Below are 20,652 nucleotides of genomic sequence, written 5' to 3'. Positions count from 1 at the left end.
GAGAAAGAGTGGAGTCATACATAACCCCAAGGTTATGAGCTGAGGAAACAAGGAGGATGAGAGTGTTATCTACAGAAATAGAATGGGGGAAGAAAAGAACTGGGTTTAGGGGAAAAATAAGAAGTTTAGTCTTGACCATGTTCAGTTTCAGATGGCCATGAGACATCTCGGTAGCAATGTCAGACAAGCATGCTGAGACTTGAAAAGCCTGGATTCCTGCTGAAAGTTCTGGTGAGAGGTAGATCTGGGAGTCATCCACACACAAAGATGATACTGAAAACTATGGGAGGAGATCAAAGCACCAAAGGAATAATTATAGAGAAAAGGTCCCAAGAAAGTGCCCTGAGGTACACTGACTGACCCTGGAATAGCAATGGAGGAGGATCCACCAAAGCATGCATGAGAGATAAGAAGAAAACCAAGACAGAGCGGAGCCCAGGAATCCAAGTAAAGACAGCATATCATAGAAACAAGACTGCAGATAAAGGCCAGATGGCCCATCTAGTTTGCCCATCCTCCATTACCACTGACTCTTCCTTTTCCTAAGGGATCCCACGTACTTGTCCCACACGTTTTAAAATTCTGACACAGTCCTTGATATCAAGGAGTAGGTTGTGATCAACAAAATCAAAATCAACAGATAGGTTAAGAAGGATGAGGATTGAATAAAGGCCCTTCGATCTGGCCAGGAACAGGTCACTGTAGACTTTGGCAAAGGTTGTTTCTGTTGAATGTAGATAGTGAAAGCTGGATTATAGTGGATTAAGAATAGCTTGAGATGAAAGAAAGTCAAGACAAGACAATGGCAGAGAACAGCAGTAGCTTGGATAAGAAGGGGAAGAGAGAAATGGGATGATTAGTTGGAAGGGTAGGTAGGGTCCAGTGAAGGTTTTTTGAGGAGTGGTGTAACAACAGCATGTTTGAAGGCATCAGGAACAGTTGCAGTGGAAAGTGAAGACTTGAGGATATGACAGAGGGGATGACAGTAGGAAAGATAAAGCTGAGTAGATAGGTGGGAATTGGGATCATAGAAACAGGTAGTTGTTTGGAAGAGGTAGAAAACATGCACTTTTCTCTTCAGTAATGTTAGAGGATGAAGAAAGGGTGACACGGGGCTGAAGGATAGTTGTGAGAATAAAGTGGAGGAAGGGAAGAAGGATGTGACCTGGTCAAATCTTGTGACCCTTTTCATGGAAGTATTCAGTTACAATCTAGGAAGAAAGTGAAGGGAGGTTGAAAAACCAAGTGTCAGTTAGAGCAAGAAGATGGAGAGTATGAGAAATAAAGAGGTCATGAATGTAGGCAAGCTTGTTTGAAACAAAACGGACATTCCATAGGGCACATGAGAAAGGAAGAGAAAAGGGAGGAAGGAAAGGAATAGAATTAAGATTGGTGAGGTTGTGGTTTGGCATGCACGGGTGATGGTTGATTTGAAAGGCCAGGATTAGGATTGATATCCCCAGCAGAGAGCAGGAGAAAAAGCAAGAAAAGAGTAGGAGAGGCATAATGACAGTGATGAAGATGATATGTGCTTAAGGAGACTGGAGATGACAATGAAAGGAAGAAAATTTTGAAGCTTGAGAACTGAGAAGAAAGTAAGGTGATAGAAGCAGACAATGCTCAATGTGATCTTGAGGTATGTAGTGGTTTGAGATGGGGAATAAGATTGGGAAGAGTTAGTGTAAGGAACAGAAAGTGTACTGGAGCCACAGGACTAGAAGAAGGGAAATTAAAAACCTGTGAAGATAGAATGTGACACACACCATCTGGCGAGTGCCACCTGACAGGCAGCCGGAAGGAGCTCTGGCAGATGGAGAGGTCCGAGTGGATCAGATGGACCCGGGAGTCACCCCAGTGAACACTGGGAGGAATGCTGCAAAACCTCTCCAGCACTTGGCAGGTGGCCAGAAGGAGCCATGGATAGCAGGGGCAGATGCCAAAGTGGATCAAGGTGGATCTGAGAGTAACCCCAGAAGACACTGAGAAAAATAAGCAGGTGAGTTGCAAAACATCTCCAGCACCTGTACAGCCGCATTGAAAACAAACTGTTGGAAAACATCACGAAATAGACTTGAAAATTGAAGTTCAATGACTGGTGCAAATCTGCAGTTGTGGTCTCTGTAGTTATTTGCGCCCTTGGAGAAATATCAAAAGATCTGGAGCAACAGCAGAACATACTGGGCATTGACAAAATTACCATCTGTCAAATGCAGAAGGCTGCATTACTTGGAGCAGCCTACATCCCCTGAATATCCTAGTTTCTTGGGAAGGACTCAATATTTAGAGTGCTAAATCCAGCCAAGAACATCTGGCAGGCTGTGCAAAACAATGATAATAATAGTAATAATAATAATAATAATAATACTAAATATTTAAAATTTAACAATCTACAATTCTAACAGAAATTAATGTCAGTTGTGGTTAAATCCAACTTTCTCTGTATTTCTCCCAGAAAATATTACTACCAGAAATTAATTTGTTAATGGTATACTAGGTACCTTCTCAGAATGTTAATGACAATATTTTAATGGGTAGATATTGAAAACAGTTTAAACAGCCAGAAACAGCTTCTGTTTGTTTAAATCACTTGTCTGAGGCTAACCAGGCATATTCAGCGGCACTTAACCAGTCAGACACTGTTAGTGCCTAAGCAGGAACCATCTATTTTGTGGGTGTACCTGGAACAGTTGGCATGTAGACGGTTAAGAGCTGATACTCAGCATTTGAGTGACTAGGATAACCACATAAATAGAACTTCATAAAACACAGTCCTATCTATCCCTCCTGTTTAGTAAGCTAAGAACATAAGAATTGCCATACTGGGACAGACCGAAGGTCCATCAAGCTAAGCATCCTGTTTCCAACAGTGGCCAATCCAGGTCACAAGTACCTTTCAAGATCCCAAAATAGTACAATACATTTTATGCTGCTTATCCTAGAAATAAGTAGTGGATTTTCCCCCAAGTCCATCTAAATAATAGCTTATGGATTTTTAGGAAGTTATCCAAACCTTTTTAAACCTTGCTAAGCTAACTGCTTTTACCATATTCTCTGGCAAAATATTCCAGAGTCTACAGTATTTACACGTTGTGTGAAGAAATATTTTCTCCGATTTGTTTTAAATTTACTACTTTGTAGCTTTATTGCCTGCTCCCTAGCCCTAGTATTTTTGGAAAGAGTAAACAAGCGACTCATGTCTACCCGCTCTACTCCGCTGTGCTAGCAGTCCGCTGTGCTAGCAGCTGCCACACAGCAATACCAATACTGCCCATTCAAAGTGAATGGGCTGTCTCGCCATTAGCACATAGCAGCTGCTAGCGCGGCTTAGTAAACAGGGGTATATATGCGGCTCACCATAGCTGCTTAAGTGCTCAATGTCGCACTTAACCAACCATGTTTTCACCACCTGCATATACCCAGAAATTCAGTAGTGGAAGTTGGGGATAATGCTGGTGGTGGTCAACAAAAGTTGAGCACCACTGGCTGAATACCCCTAAGTTATTAATGTTTCAACAAGATCTTTTCTTTTCTTTTTTTTTAAACAAAGGTAGCTTATTTTATCAATTCTCAGCTGGAGGGTTTTGTGCAGACACCATCTGATTCGATGTGATTTCAACTCTGTCTGGCAGTATATACAGTTCTCCAGATGTTCAAAACCATTAAACTGCCCAGGAACGGCACCTGGCCTGTTAAATAGCACTTAACCGGTTATCTGGCGATATTTGGCAGGGGGTAGCCTTTTATCCGCTGCTGAATATTCCCGGTTATCCCCAGATTCTATATAGCTTGCCTATAGATCTGTGCCGAAATCCAGGTGGATTCTATAACAAAGTGCGTAACTTAATTGGCTTAACAAACTAATTAGCGTTGATAACAGCACTTAGCAAGCAATAATGAGCACTAAATGGCAATAATTAGAACTTGCACGCATAGCTCACTAAGCGTATTCTATAACGCACTGCGCCTAACTTCTAATGTGTGCAAACAAAAAGGGGCATGGTTATAGGCGGAGAAATGGGCGATTCATGGGCATTCCGAAATATATGCACGTAGTTATAGAATATGGCCCTCTATGCCTAAATCTACGCTCCAGGACTTACAGCATGTTTTTGTTGATGAAAATGGAGGCGCATAGTTTGAGGCACTGGGATATCAACTAAGCATATTCTATATACTGTGCCTAAATCTAGGCACCGCTTAAAGAATATGCCTAGGCAAAAATGTTTTCCGCTCAGATATTTTAGGCACCATATATAGAATCCCCCCTTAGCGCCTAGGAGATAACCAGATATATTACATGATATAGCTGGTTATCCTCGAATATTCAAATTCATATCTGGCCATTCTAAGTGGCCAGTTCAAAGTTAACCGTCTAGCTTCAAATATAGACCTAGCCGGTTAACTTTAAACCGGCTAAAAATAAACTGGATATGCAATCCCGGTCACCGGAAACAGCCTGGCATTGAATATCAAGGCTGACCACCAACTGCAGGAGTTAGCCGGGCTCCTTCCCTTGGTCTGAATATTGGCCCCAGTATGTATGATAGAACTATTTAGACATTTCAAATTGAGCTCAAGAAAATCAAAGCATTATGGGTTTGTTTGTTTTTTTATCCAGGTAACTAACAGCAGCTGCTTATAATAAGCTCAAGCTTCTTCTATTCAGTGATTTCAAACAGTAATTTAACAGCAACTCCAACCAGTTTTATTAGGCTTGAATATTTGCTGTACAGTTAAATAGCTGAGCAGGTTAACTGAATGAGCTATTGATTTTCTAAAGTGTAAGCAATTTTTAATTTATTGACCCTACCATCTTCTACAGATATTGATGAGTGTGCTGAAGGGCGTCATTACTGTCGTGAGAACACCATGTGTTTAAATACACCGGGATCTTTCATGTGCATCTGCAGATCAGGCTACATTAGGATCGATGACTACTCATGCACAGGTAAGAAATAATTACATGTTAAGTCAAGGGTAATGAGGTTGGAATACAAAGGTTTTTATGTAGCTTTTTAGGATTTCCTATCTAATAGGAAGCTAAATGATAAAATGGAATATAATCATTTTGTTTTCCTTTTTCTCAAATGGTAGTTCATAACCTATATTGTAGAATAGGGGCACACCCTGTCAGTCAGGTTTCAGAATATCCACACTGAATATATATATAGAAGCACTGCATGCAAATCTATCTTATAAATATGGATTGTAGATATCCTGAAAACATCATTGTCTGAGTGTGTTTGAGAACTAAGTTGAAAATCGCTGTTGTAGAATGATTCCAGTACTACTGGGAATTCTACACAAAATAAATAATTAAGAACTCTACCCAAATAGTTTAAAATTTTACAATTCCTTTGTCATAAAAGCCTGGCTCCTTCCTGCACCAAGCCTGATCCCCCCCACCCACTCACCCCCACCCACCAGCTTTCTCTGTGCTCAGGCTTTGACTCATCCTCATCCTAGCTTGAAACCTTCCCTAGGTTTTATTTTTCTCTCTCACCCCCTAACAGGTTCACTACTCAGATGACTCACCATCCCCTGTTCTCTCACCATCCTTCTGTATCTCAGCCCCTCTTCTTATACACATCCATAGTGTTCCCTTTTTCACACTGTAGCACACACCCATAACTCTTTTTTTCTGAACCCCCCTCCCCTAGTACATGTACACCCATAACTCTCTCAAACACCACCCTGTACACACACCCATATCTCAACTGTCCCCTGCACACATCCCATCAAAGTTTTCTCTCAAAACCCCAGCACATACCCCAAAATAGTTTTTCCTCAACCCTCCCCCCCCCCCCATAGCTCTGATTTTCAGACTCTAAGCACAGGAAGATTAAGATACAAGACATGACATTCTTTGCCCCCATGATGCCTCAGAATTTCACTTGTGGAATTCTAGACTGAGCAAACTTTGATGCTTTTGCACCATTTCGTTTGACTGAGCACTCACATAAGCATCAGCACCCATGATTCCATGATGGACATCACCTCTTAAAGCAACAAGCAAGAAAATCTGAGAGGGCATGGTGAAAAAACAGATCTCCTAAGAACTTGGCAGTATGTATTGTATACCACCATTCCTATAAAGTGAACGTAAGACAAGTTCAGAGATGCTGTTATACCAAGCTCATCACTGGTAGTCAAAATAGACCTAGGAAATTATTTTCAGTGATATCAAAGCTGTCCTTGTCACACATTGAATGAATTTGTTACCCACTTCTTTGCTAAAATTGAGGATACTCAGGATAGTTTCACCAGTCCCAGGAACAAGTATTTATTTATTTATTTATTTATTTATTAGGATTTATTTACCGCCTTTTTGAAGGAATTCACTCAAGGTGGTGTACAGTAAGAATAGATCAAACACGAGCAATAGACAATTACAGCAGTAAAAATATTCAAAAACAATACAAAGTATGGCATGGTATACTATTTACAATGTCAACACAATACGTAATAGAATATTATAAGTGATAGCAAAAGGTAAAGCAAAGATGTAAAGTACAGAAGGGTAAGAAAGTAGGAAGAGTTAGAAAGTAAGGTGACTGATTTAAAGAAAGTTGCACATGAGGTCAGAGAAATGGTTAAATGTTATCTCAGCAAGGGTTGGAGTGGATAAACATGTCCTGCTGCAGTATATGCAGCCTGAGTACTCCTTCATTAGATGATACTGATCATACAAAATAATCAACATGTTTGCCGATTACTCCAACTGGTGTTGAGAAGCTGCACAATAATAGTAACAGCAAAAACAAAACCGAAAAAAAACTTCCAAACCCTATGATCTGTCTCTTTATTTCAGGTTCTATACAAGGTAAATATTATCATCGATCTTTCAATTGCTCTCATGCATGCAAAAGACTTACAAAAGAATTTTTTTTAAATATGGAGAAAAAGACCAATGGCCAAAAAACTCCAATTAACAGATTTTGGAGGAAAACACCAGTGCTTGAACTACCCCAGTACTGCCTCAGCAGTGAAGAAATCGGTGACCTCCTTTCCATCTACCAACATTGGCACTCCTCGCACATGTTCAGTTTGCACTTGAACTGATCATGTGTGAGGAGTAGTGGCATTGTTGGCTGGAAAGGAGGCCACTGATTTCTTCGCTGCTGAGGCAGCACTGGGGCATTTCAAACAGCAGAGCTCATAGGCTGGTGAGAATTGGGCATGCCCACCAGCAAAGGTAAGATTCTTAATGCCGTTCGGGCAGCAGATATGATCAGCTGGTGGAAATTAGGCATCCCCCGCCAGCCATTCAATGGGCACTCCAGTTGTGTAGGGGGCCTGTGCCAAATGTGGGGGTTCAATGCCCCTCTCCCATGGCTATGCCACTGGTCTATATGGCAAGGAGATGTGGTCTGGGCATTTCTTGGGCAGGACAAGGGAGGGGCCAAAATATGGACATCCAACTCTGATCACAGAAGAAGGTACGTCCATGTCGAAATCAGTGGATCTTGTTATTTAGACCTGATACCTGGCACATCCAGGTTACGGAAAGATGCGCTGATTGAGCAGCTGTCCACTGGAGGGACTAAGGCAGACCACCTCCTTAATCCCCCACTGGAGCTTCAGGTACTAAGGGCATGCTTAACAGAACAGTATGCAGATCTGAAGAGTAGCCTAATGGTTTGTGGAGTGGCCTGAGAACCAGGGAGTCAGTTTAAAATCCCCCTTCAGCTTTTTATTATTATTTTTTAACTGTGACCCTCCAGGGACAGAAAATTATCTACTGTATCTGAATATATAAGACATCTGCAAGCCTGAAGGCCATGCAAGTAGTATACATTTAGATACAGTAGGTATTTTTCTGTTCCTGGAAGGCTCACAATTAAAAAAAAAACATCACAAACAGCTGAAATGGGATTTGAACCTGAGTCCCCTGATTCACAGCCATTAGGCTACCCCTTTCCTCTGCATGGACTTCTGTGTGGTCATTTTTGTAAGATGGACATTCCTATGCTGCCATACAGACATCCATGTCCTTTATTTTCCCCGTTCATAATTTGGACATTTCAATTTGTAAAACGGATGCTCAAGCTGAATGTTTCCAGCACATGGACATCCATCTCACATATATTTTAGAACAGCCTGTATCCTGCTCCAAAGTACAATGACTTATTCCTTGTGGAACTCATTATCTATCTCCCTTTGCACTGAGTCTTCCTGTAATAAGTTCAAAACTGCTTCAAACTCTCCCTTCTTTGAATTGGCCTTTAGTGGGATAGCTGGGTAATTGGTGTTCTATCAGTCTACTTGTCTTTATGTGAAGGAGTGCCTCTATTTTTTTCTCTATAATTGTAGGTTTCATAAATTGCTTTGTTTTTTTTAACTGTGAAAAGCAGTGTAGCAAGTAAGTAAGTAATAAACATAAAAGTAAACATAAATACACACTCATAGCTCTCTCTCTCTGAATTCCCACTATGGCACATCCTCCAGCTATCTGTTCCTCCCGTGGCTCATACCCCCAGTAAACACCTGAGCTTGTCCTCTTCCCATCCTTCCTCCCACCCCACAGCAAATATCCCATGTGAAGACTGTTCTCCCCTCATGAGCAATTGCATTCCAACTAAAACTCAACACAGAAAAAACACATTGCCTCATAATTTCATCCCAATACAATACATTGAAAACCACTAACATTAACACCCCAGGTTACACCCTCCCTATCTCAGACAGCCTGAAAATTCTCGGAGTAACAATCGACCAGAACCTCTCACTAGAGACCAAAGGAGAAATCCACCATAAAGAAAATGTTTTTCTCAATGTGGAAACTCAAACGTGTGAAACCATTCTTCCCGAGGGAAATATTTCGCAACCTGGTACAATCAATGGTACTAAGCCACGCAGACTATTGTAATGGAATTTATGCGGGATGCAATGAACAAATCATAAAGAAACTGCAGACCGCCCAAAACACAGCAGTTAGGCTTATATTTGGAAAAACACGTTTTGACAGCGCCAAACCCCTCCGAGAAAAACTGCATTGGCTTCCAATCAAAGAACGTATTGCTTTCAAAATCTGCATGACAGTTCATAAAATTATTTACGGCAAAGCCTCAGGATACATGACAGACCTCATCGACCTGCCAACCAGAAACACTACAAAATCAGCACGATCATACCTAAATCTCCACTACCCAAGCACCAACCAGCTCATTTTCGAAAGAGATCCCCAGCCATCTTTCGACACAAATCGGGAGATGGCCGGCGATCTCCTGAAACCGGGCAAATCGGTATAATCGAAAGCCGATTTTGGCCGGATTCAACTGCTTTCCGTCGCGGAGCCGGCAAAACTTCAAGGGGGGCGTGTCGGTAGGGTAGTGAAGGCAGGACGGGGACTTGCTCAAGAGATGGCCGGCTTCGCCCGATAATGGAAAAAAAAGGCAGGCTTGACGAGCATTTCGCTGGCTTTACTTGGTCCCTTTTTATTCACGACCAAACTTCAAAAAGGAGCCCCAACTGACCAAATGACCACCGGAGGGAATCGGGGATCACCTCCTCTTACTCCCCCAGTGGTCACCAACCCCCTCCCACCCAAAAAAAACCTTTTTTGCCAGCCTCTATGCCAGCCTGAAATGTCATACGCAGCTCCCTGACAGCAGTATGCAAGTCCCTGGAGCAGTTTTTAGAGGGTGCTGTACACTTCAGGCAGGTGGACCCAGGCCCATCCCCCCCTACCTGTTACACTTGTGGTGGTAAATGTGAGCCCTCCAAACCCCCCAAACCCACTGTACCCACATGTAGGTGCCCCCTTCTTCCCTAAGGGCTATGGTAATGGTGTACAGTTGTGGGTAGTGGGCCTTGGGGGGGATTTGGGGGGCTCAGCACCCAAGGTAAGGGAGCTATGTGCCTGGGAGCTACTTTTATTATTTGTTTTAATTTTAAGAAGTGCCCCCTAGGGTGCCCAGTTGGTGTCCTGGCATGTGAGGGGGGCCAGTGCACTACAAATGCTGGCTCCTCCCACAACCAAATGCCTTGCATTTCGCCGGGTTTGAGATGGCCGGGCCCGGTTTCCATTATGGCTGAAAAATGAAGCCGGCCATCTCCTCTACACCCAGCGATCGATTTAGCCGGCCCCAACCATATTTCAAAAATACGTCTGGCTCCGACCCCTTGCGGAGCCGGCCCCGAAGATGGCCGGCCAGCTATTTGGCCAGCGTCGTTCGATTATGCCCCTCCAAAGGACTCAAATACAAATCAACTTATGCATCCAGCTTTCCCTATTTAAGTGCACAACTATGGAACGGACTGCCAAAAGTAGTAAAAACTATGCTCGACCACCTAAATTTCCGGAAAGCACTGAAAACAAACCTGTTCAGAAAGGCATACCCCACCGACCCAACATAAAAAACGTGGTCACCTGCGACATAACGTAACCAAAGACCGTAATGGACATATCCTAACTCTTCCTCTTCCTCAATAAGTTCCCCTAATGTATTTACCGTAAATGAACCTCAATCTACCATAATATCACCTTGTATTTGTTCATACCGGAAGTGTCTAACGCCGTTATGGTACTATGTAAGCCACATTGAGCCTGCAAATAGGTGGCGAAAATGTGGGATACAAATGTAACAAATAATAATAATAATATATCTGTAATTAATTGTGAGTATATATTTGTTACTGATTTTTACTTTGGATTTTTTTAGAATATGATTTTGTTGTTATATATATTGTACTCTGTGTTGAATGGTTTATCATCCATTGAAATGATCAATATAACTCAAATTAAATTAAAGACAGCTATGCCTCGTAAGTTATAGGTAACTATTTTCGCAATAAAGTGTGCAATTTCATGTAGACTTTGTTATAAGAAAATCACTACAAAACTAATATGCATTGAATCTAAATGGTCCAGCATTCCAAGAAAAATGTCCAGTACTATGCCATTCCTATGCAGCTGACCACAGGTCAGTGTACCATCCCCATAATTTGTAAAGTTTGTATTTTACTTGCTAAGATAGTGCAATTCAAATATATTTACGGCTCCTATTCATAGATGTTTATAAATTATCAGGCTTATATTCAGCTGCCTCAGTCAGTGTGTTTTTTTTAAACACCAGCTGTAGCAGTTAAACAATATCTAGATATTCTGCACCAGTATCCATATTGCATATGGTGCTGAAAATCTAGATAAATAGGCAAGTGGCCACACTATCAAGATAGTGGCAATTCCAAATAATTAGCCAAAGTTAAGACAGAAACATAAAAAATGATGGCAGATAAAGGCCATATGTTTATGTTTATTTCATAATTTCATATACCGCCAAGCTTACACAGATCATGGCTGTTAACAATTATAATAAAAATACATGTCATGTAGCAGAAAAAAACTCCAATGTCAAACAGGAGAGACCTAAACCACAGTCATACAAACCAACCAGCTCACTTTCAACTGCTTCCATGGTGTAAAGTATCTCTATAATTGCAATTATCTCAATAAACTCTAACGTCCTCCTCATCCAAAAGATTGGAAGACTGACAAAATACATACGTTTAAGCATTGTTTTAAATACCTTTAAGTTTGCTTCTGCTCTTAAGCTTTCTGGCCAGTTATTCCGCAAGTATGGTGCACAACAGGAGAATGCCCTTTCTCTAAACCAATCCCTGTTATTTCTGTTTCTAGTTAGTTCTATGCCTATCCTCTCTACCCGTCAATACTATCTCTTCCTCAGTATCTCACATGACTGTCCCATGCTTTCATGAATTCAGATAGTCTTCATCTCCACCACCTCCACCTGAGGCCATTTTATGCATCCATCACCCTTTTTGTAAAGAAGTACTTCCTCAAGATCAGTCGAGTTTATCCCCTTTTAACTTCATCTTATGCCCTTTCATTCCAGAGTTTCCTTTCAATTGAAAGAGCATCACCTCCTGTGCATTTATGTTATGGAGATATTTAAATGTCACTATCATAACTCCTCTATCTTTCTTCCAGCGTATACAAATTGAAGTCTTTAAGTCTGTCACTATACACTTAATAATGGAGACCACTGACCATCTTAGTAGCCGCCCTCTGGACTGCCTCCATCCTTTTTATATATTTTGAAGGTGCAGTCTCCAAAATTGTACTTAGTACTTTTAGGAGCCTCATCAGAGATACTATCACCTTTTACCTGCTGGCTATTCCTCTCCCTATGCACCCAAGCATCCTTCTGGCTTTGGCCATTGCCTTTTCTACCTGTTTGACCATCTTAAGATCATCAGATACAATCACTTCCAAGTCTCACTAGACTTTCACTCTTTAATCTCCTAATTACTCTGGTAGACTCTTTTCACTATCTGGGTATCATCCTAGATTTTAAACTGACTTTTGATTGACAGATTTCTCAAGTTGTGAAAAAAGGTTTCTTCTGGCTTCATAGACTACGCTGTATCCGGCACTTTCTTGATTTTGCTTCATTACATACACTAATTCATGCTTTCATTATTTCACATCTCGACTATTTTAATACCGTTTATGCAGGTTTACCACAGTCTCAACTTCGTCGCCTACAAACTTTACATAACTCAGCTATCTGTCTTGATTCAGTAATGCTCCTCATGATTCAGGTTCATTGGCTTCCTGTGACATATCAAATATAGTTTAAAATCCTTATTCTTGCTCACAAGACACTACATCTTGGTGCTGTACAATATCTAGCGTCCCTAATCATTCCTTATACTCCTTCCCGAACTTTTCAATCTCTGGATGCCAATCTATTGGTATTGCCTTCCCCTAGGCAGGCCCACTGTGAGACAACTGTAATTCTACACTTTTTTTAGCCCCTTCCATCTGGAATGGCTTGCCAGCTGAGTTGAGAACTGAACTTACTGTGTCTAAATTTAAGGCAAAACTTAAGGCTTATTTTTTCTCATTTGCTTTTGGACTAAGTGCCAGCTAGGTTTAGACTTGTAAGTTTTAGACATGCCCCCCCTTTTGCTCCCTTCTTTTCCCTTTTCCATCCCTTCCTTTTGTTTGCACGTTTTTTTTGTTACATTTGTACTCCGCGATTTCCCACTCATGGCAGGCGCAATGCGGCAATGAAGGGTTAAGTGACTTGCCCAGAGTCAGAAGGAGCTGCCTGTGCCTGAAGTGGGAATCAAACTCAGTTCCTCAGTTCCTTAGGACCAAAGTCCACCACCCTAACCACTAGGCCACTCCTCCACATAGTATGATTGATTATTTCCTATCTTAAATGGAATTCTTTTCTTAATTTTATGTTTATTTATATTACATTTTATTGTAAACTGCTTTGACCTTCTTTTAGCTAAGCAGTATATCAAGCCTTAAAATAACCATAAACATAAACTTAGATATACATTAAAAAGAACTGGAGAAATGGGTGAGCCCTGTGGCTCCACAAACCATTCTCCAAGCCATTGAGAAGAATTTATTCCACACTACTTGTAAAGTGCGGTGCTTCAAAAATGCAGAAAATCAGTGTAAGACTGTATCTGAAATTCCAATTTGAGATAATCTAACAAGATGTCATGATTGACCAAATCAAAGGTACCTGACAGATCTAACTGCACCTGTGATCACAGAACAGAAATATCAGTTAAGCTATTCTGCTTTATCCCTATCAGCCTCTAAGTATTGCTTCCCTTCACCCTTGAGCCTCACAATGCCACTTTTGCATTTCTTCCTATCACATATCTAAAAAATGTCTTGTCTCCTAATTTTACTTTATTTGTTTTTTGTTCTTTTCAGATAATACTTTGAGAACCAAAGCGGTCTTATTTTCCTCTTATTTTTATTTGCTTTACTAAGAAAAAGATTTGTCACCCTTAATAGCTCCTTTCAGTTTTGCCCAGTCCTTTTCTATTTACCCTAGTTGTTCCCATCTAGCTAACAACTCCTTGAGGTATTTCCTCATCTTGACAAAGTTAGTTTTTTTGAAGTCTAGAACCTTAAATTTTGAGTATACTCTCTCCATACGTGTCTTAATATTGAACCACTTAAACCAAAAAAGTGTGGAATCAAAACTCATAAGTACATAAGTACATAAGTAATGCCATACTGGGAAAAGACCAAGGGTCCATCGAGCCCAGCATCTTGTCCACGACAGTGGCCAATCCAGGCCAAGGGCACCTGGCAAGCTTCCCAAATGTATAAGTACACTCTAACCAAACGTATAAGTACACTCTAACCTCTAGTAGTGATTTATAAATGCACATCTATTTATATTCTTTTCATTCCATTTTTATCTCTTCTTTTTTATTCAATAATTAAAAATGTAAAAAGGAGGGGAAAAAAGGCCTCAGCAGTCACAGGTTCATGCTGTGGAAACTGGCATTATTGATACAACCTGGTAAACCACTCAACATGAGGACCACAGCACCTTCTGTCTAAGATCAATCATCAGCCAAAACCCTCCCATCACTTTTTTTTTCAAAACTTTAATTCTTCTGAATTTCCAAAATACCATTCAGTGCCACCCAAATAATGCATCAAACATGTAGAGTGTTCACATTTCTGCCCACCAACGTGTAGTCACACAGCAGAGAAAAGCACTTAACTCAGTCGTTCTCCATCTTCATTCTGATCCCAATGAGGATCTGGTTGATGTCATGAGTGCGAGGTCTCAGCAGAGTGGCTAGAAATGTGTAGTTTTCCCTGATGAAGCCTGTGGTAGTGACACAGGTCCACAGAATTAACAGCACTAATTAGCTAATTAGCCAATAGTTATGCACATTGTTATAGAATGTGCTTCGATTTCCATGCGAAAATTAAGGCATGATATATAGAATTTGGGGGTTTGTCTTTGTAAAAGGCAGTATATCAGATTTTAATAAACTAAACGAAACTTTAATAAACTAAAGGAATTATCAAAACAGCAATTTCTATAAAGAGGCTAACATGGTATTTCTTGTCCCGATCCCCCCCCCCCCCCCACCCCGCGTCACATGCTGATGAATGTCTAGTTATGGTTGTGAAAGAGCTGAGAAGCTCAGCCTATCTGGAGGTCACTGCAGTTACCACACTAGGCACATTAGTGGGGGCATGGGGGGTATTTAAAATAAGAAGAAAATGCCTAGATACTTATGAAGGCTTGTGGCTCCAGGGTCATAGCCCTAGTTCCAAATGAGCTGGAGGCACAAAGGAGCAAGAGGAAATTACCAGTTAAAAGAGAGAGAGAGAGAGAGAGAGAGAAGTATATATAGATTTAGATATATGGTGAATAATCATTAATGGGGCTCAGGAATTGAATATCAAGTTGTGTCCTCTCATTTAAAATGAAGCACATATAATTTGTATTCCAGCATACCTATTTGCCTGTGATGAGATGACTTCTGGTTACATGCAGTCTAGGTTTCTATAATGTGTTTTTTACTATTTTGTTGCCATAGAAATCCCTTTCAGTGTTGACATTCTGAAACATAAGCAAAGAAATATAGAAAATGATGGCAGATAAATATGGTAGGGGTGTCATCAAATCCAGTTCTTGAGGTTCACAATCCAACCCACAATGAATATGTATGAAATCTATTTACATTCACTGCTTCCATTGCATGTAAATAGATCTCAGATGTATTCATTGTGGAAATCCTGAAAACCAGGCTGGGTTGTGGACCTTGAGGACTGGATTTGAGGACCCCTGCCATATGGTCTATCCAGTCTGCCCATCCATGCCATCTACTATCCCTTCCTCTCCCTTAGAGATCCTAAATGTTTTGTTCCATGCTTTCTTCAATTCATATACAGTCCTCATCTGATTGGTTGAGACTTTTATATTCTTCCTTTCTCTTTTGCTCAGAAATTTTGGCCATTGCCTTTGTTAGTTGAGTTATGTGCTATGCAAAGAATTCCAACTTCTGTCTGCCAATGAAAGATTATTACTTATCTAAAATGCACATACATTTATTGCAGTGCACCTATTATTAATCAGGCTACCACCCCCACCCTATATTTTGGGGAAATTAGTAAGCATAAGTATTAAAGCAATACTTAAAAAAGAAAAGTGAAATGCAGTTCTGGAAACAGTTTCTTGCCTTTTTGTGGGGGGGGGGGGGGGGGGGGGGGACTCTAAGAGCACCCTTTTCTTTCTTAACATGGTGAAAAGCCTGCAGTATCTACCATGCAGGAGCATTCTCATTAAATCATGTTTGTGCAAAAAAAAAAAAAAACACCCCACAGTATAGAATTTCTTGAGTTTGTTAAAGGTAGGTTGTACTTCAGTTCTTTTATGCACTGCAATCTAAATTAATTGGGTATTGCTTCCCAACATAAATTTCGAGTAAAAAGTATTAGACAATAAAACAGTATTGCACCTTGAAAAGATGAAAGAAGTAGCAATGAAAGGAAAGGAAGAAAAGTCTTCCAAAACATTTTATGAAATAGAGTGGAAGAAACCAAAAAGCACTAATAAGTCAATCCATACAGAGAGCGTAGCAGGAGAGAAAGATCCATAGCTCATTTATGAGATGGGCCACGGAGAATACAGGAGTGGTAAGAACAGTAGGGTCAGGGATGAAAATGAATAGCAGTAAGGTAACAGACACTATAATGTCGAGCAAAGCCTGATAGGAATTGTGAAAGCAAGAAGAACAATTCAGAGCTTATATTTGACACATTTCAGGGTGAACTCTAGTGTATTAGACCTCTTAGGAAGGGTCGGGGCTGAGGATACACCAGAGGTTTAGTACACAATTCAGTGGTGTCTACAGCAATCTCTTCAAAATCCTTCCCCAAGCACACAGACTGGTATAAGGGTCCTCTGTTGTCTGGTTATAAAATTAGAACAAATTCTCTGGCAGGAACTCCAAATTCACTCAGTAAGGGGCCTTTTTACTAAAAGTTTGGCGCACAGCAATAAACTTTCCATGCGCCAATCTGGAACTACTGCGGGGCTATCGCAGTAGCCCGGCAGTAATTCTGTGCCCAGTGCATGTCATTTCCAGTGCTACAGAAATTTATTTCAGTATTTTTACCGCTGGGTTAGCTTGGGAGCCCTTAAGTAAGTGCTCTCCCCCCCCCCCCCCCCCCCCCAAAATGGCTGTGTGGCAAGTGCAAACTTACCACACAGCCATTTCTTTTTAAGCCCATTTTCCCCTTTGTGGTAAAAGGGGCCTCAGCGCCCGGCAAAGACATATGTTGCCGCTAGAATAGGGCTCCTTTTACAGCAGCTTGGTAAAGGTGTCCCTAAGTGAATAAGGAAGGTTGCTATAAAGTATAAATAAAACCCCAATTGTATCTGATCCTTACAAAGTGCCAAAATATATGTAGTATGGCTCAGGCTACTTGCTATGTGAACACTGCTTGCCACCAAATATTACATATTATGATCATTTGCTTTAAACTTTGATTGTTTTAATTCGTTTATCCAAACCTTGCATTGCTTTTTAAACCAAAAGGCAAATCTTAGGGGTCGTTGAACAATTAGGTATAAACTGTGTTGTTTCTGACTTTACTTGTTTTGGACTTCTTTGGGTCCTACTGATCTGTACATCTGCTATCTAGAATTTTGGAAGATGGAAATGAGAAAATAAAAATTAAGTTTTGGCTGTACTCTCTAAAGGTTGTTGTTTACTTTTGCAATGTGTACATGGATGCCTGTTCTGGTGTGTACATGTGATGTTTGAATAACTATCTATACATATGACTGTGATTTCTGAACATGCAGCATCATTAAAGGACAGACTTTTAAATGCCCAGTTGGGTATATATGCTAATCTTAACTTTTGTTAGATATTTTAGACATATCCATCTACTTGCTCCCATGATGTTACTGAATTCTATGATTCTATCTCACTGTATTTTCAAAAGTAAGCCACATTGAACCCAAGTTTGCTTGGGATAATGCGGGATATAAATGTAAAAAAAAAAATTCCTTTATCCTCCATATTTTAAGGCACTACCTATGCACTGGCTATCCAGCTAGATGGTGATGGCACAAGGAAAGCAAGTTTGATCCATTGAAGACTAACTCAAAATAACCTGTTCCTTAGCTGGGCCCTAGTATTACCATATTGAAAATGCGACCATACCATGATTATATTTACTAATACGTTAGATGTTAACTGGCATTGTTGAAAGGATTATGTAACCTTTGGATGCATGATTAGGAACAAAAACATATGCATATTTATTCAATATCACAATTCCTAATGTACCGCCAGAAAACAACTTTTTAGGGTGGATAGTGTTCACAATGAGCTCCTTTTATTATCAACCATTTAGAAGAGATTTCAGTTTTGGCACAGTTTAAGTCAGTGGAGTTCTTACTGTCATCATAGGCAAAAAACCTCCTGTATAATCTTTAATACTGAACAGTAAGTCACCACTTATCTTAGTGTTAAGACTGCCGTCGCTTAGTCTGTCCTCTCCACGGCCAACGTTGGCCAAGGTTTCGGAATTGCTCTCTCTCTTGTCCTGCTTCAGGGTCCGTGGTATCACTGACTTCCAATTAGTGACTCTGTGTAAAAAACAGCAGCCAAATTATGATAATAGGCATTCTCATACATATAAAATACGTACAGTACCTTCAGCATTCCTCACTTCACTGCAGTCTGGTCTATACTTCGGAAGCAACTCTTCGCTTCCTGCTCTCTATTTACATACGTAGACGTCTGACGTCATTCGCCATCTTGACAGGTCTCCCCGGCACTTCTTAGAAAAAATGGACCCATTCTATTCTTGTGTTCAACCCCCTAGGGTGCACAGTTTGTAAATGGAAGATCCATCGCTGTTCTTGTTGTATTAACACTAATTTCTTATCTCCTCCTCTCATGTTAAACTCAACCCGTTGCAGAACAATACAGCGATGGGATTCAAACTCTGTGTAGAAAAGAGTCATGAGTTTGAATCCCATCACTGTATTGTTCTCATGACCCTTTTCCACACAGTGTGCTGCCAGGGGTGCTGTTAGGTTCTTAATATGTATGTTGCTCTTATGCTCTCCCAGTCGTGTTGTTAATTTTCTCGTGGTCTGCCCCACATACAATTTATCGCACGGGCATCGTAAACAATAAACCACAAAGTCCCAGGCACTAGATCTTTTTGATCTCAGCTTGAATACGCTTGCAGTTCTACATTTCCTTTTTCTCTGGATCCCTCTGGAAAAGAAGTAGACCCCTTACTGAACTCCTCTGAGGGGAGAAAGACAAAGAGGGGCATTTTCGAAAGAAACGTCCAAGTTGCGATTTGGACGTCTTTGCAAAACATCCAAATCCAGGGGCGGGGAAACCTGTATTTTCGAAAAAAGATGGACATCCATCTTTCGTTTCAAAAATACCGTCAGAGACGTCCAAATCTTTAAATTTGGACGTCCCTAGATTTGGATGTCCCTAGACATGGACGTCTTTGACTTTCGGCAATTTTCGAAACCAAAGACGTCCATGTCAGAAACGTCCAAATGCAAGCCATTTGGACGTGGGAGGAGCCAGCATTTGTAGTGCACTGGTCCCCCTGACATGCCAGGACACCAACCGTGTACCCTAGGGGGAACTGCAGTGGACTTCATAAATTGCTCCCAGGTACATAGCTCCCTTACCTTGTGTGCTGAGCCCCCCAAAACCCACTACCCACAACTGTACACCACTACCATAGCACTTACGGGTGAAGAGGGCACCTTTATATGGGTACAGTGGGTTTGTGGTGAGTTTTGGAGAGCTCGCTGTTTCCTCCACAAATGTAACAGGTGGGGGGGGGGGGGGTATGGGCCTGGGTCCACCTGTCTGAAGTGCACTGCAGTACCCACTAAAACTGCTCCAGAGATCTGCATGCGCTATTATGGACCTGAGTATGACATCTGAAGCTGGCACAAAATATTTTTAAAGATGGTTTTTGAGTGTGGGAGGGGGTTAGTGACCACTGGGGGAGTAACAGGAGGTCATCCCCGATTCACTCCGGTGGTCATCTGGTCATTTCAGGCACCTTTTTGTGCCTTATTTGTTATAAAAACACGTCCGTGTGAAAACGTCCAAGTGTTCGTCAGGGACGTCCTTGTTTTTTTTGATTATGGGTGAAAGACGTCCAAGTGTTAGGCATGCCCAAGTCCTGCCTTCGCTATGCCTCCAACACACCCCCTTGAAATTTGGACTTCCTTGCGACAGACTGCAGTTGGAGACGTCCAAAATCGGGTTTCGATTATACTGATTTGGACGTCTCTGTGAGAAGGATGTACATCTTCTGTTTTATGTCGAAAGATGGACTTCCTTCTCTTTTGAAAATGAGTCTGAAAGGCTTCTTCCAAGACTCTGGGATGTATACTTCCCTCCAAAAGCTAAACCTCTAATTTTGTTGGCCTCGTTCTCTGAATATATCACGCATTCATGAGTTTGGCAGTACTCTGGATCAGGAACCCAGAATGCTCTGCCTTTCACTTCATAGGAGGGAATATAGTGACACCTGCTACATTGGTGTGATTGGTCCTGCTTTTTCTGCTTTATGGCTATAAGGAGAAGACAGCAATACTCAGCTTAAATCATATCAAAGGTTTGAGAAGCCAGGGGCCCTTTTACTATGGTGTGGGAGGGCTAACACACGGGTAGCGCACGCCAAATCGGCGTTTATTTTTTAAGAATAGAGATAAACTCTTTCTGGGATTACGTATAAATATGTTTCCTGATATTTCAAAAGAAACCCAGAAAAGACGAAGACAATTTTTGTTGCTGAAACCTGCTATTCTCCAACTGGGAGGTGTATTTTACATA

The 20,652-nt window shown here is 41.0% G+C and overlaps 1 protein-coding gene across 1 annotated transcript in view; it reads left to right on the top strand.

Annotated features, from left to right (window-relative positions):
- NELL2 (neural EGFL like 2) overlaps positions 1-20,652 on the top strand; it is a 640,124-nt gene that overhangs the window by 408,990 nt on the left and 210,482 nt on the right. Inside the window, exon 13 of the mRNA XM_030216939.1 lies at positions 4,823-4,948. Within this exon, the coding sequence (XP_030072799.1) occupies positions 4,823-4,948 (126 nt within the window). The remainder of the gene's footprint in view (positions 1-4,822; positions 4,949-20,652) is intronic.

This window comes from Microcaecilia unicolor, chromosome 10 (assembly GCF_901765095.1).
Source record: "Microcaecilia unicolor chromosome 10, aMicUni1.1, whole genome shotgun sequence".
Lineage (NCBI taxonomy): Eukaryota > Metazoa > Chordata > Amphibia > Gymnophiona > Siphonopidae > Microcaecilia > Microcaecilia unicolor.
This window is presented reverse-complemented; position numbering and strand designations above follow the sequence as displayed.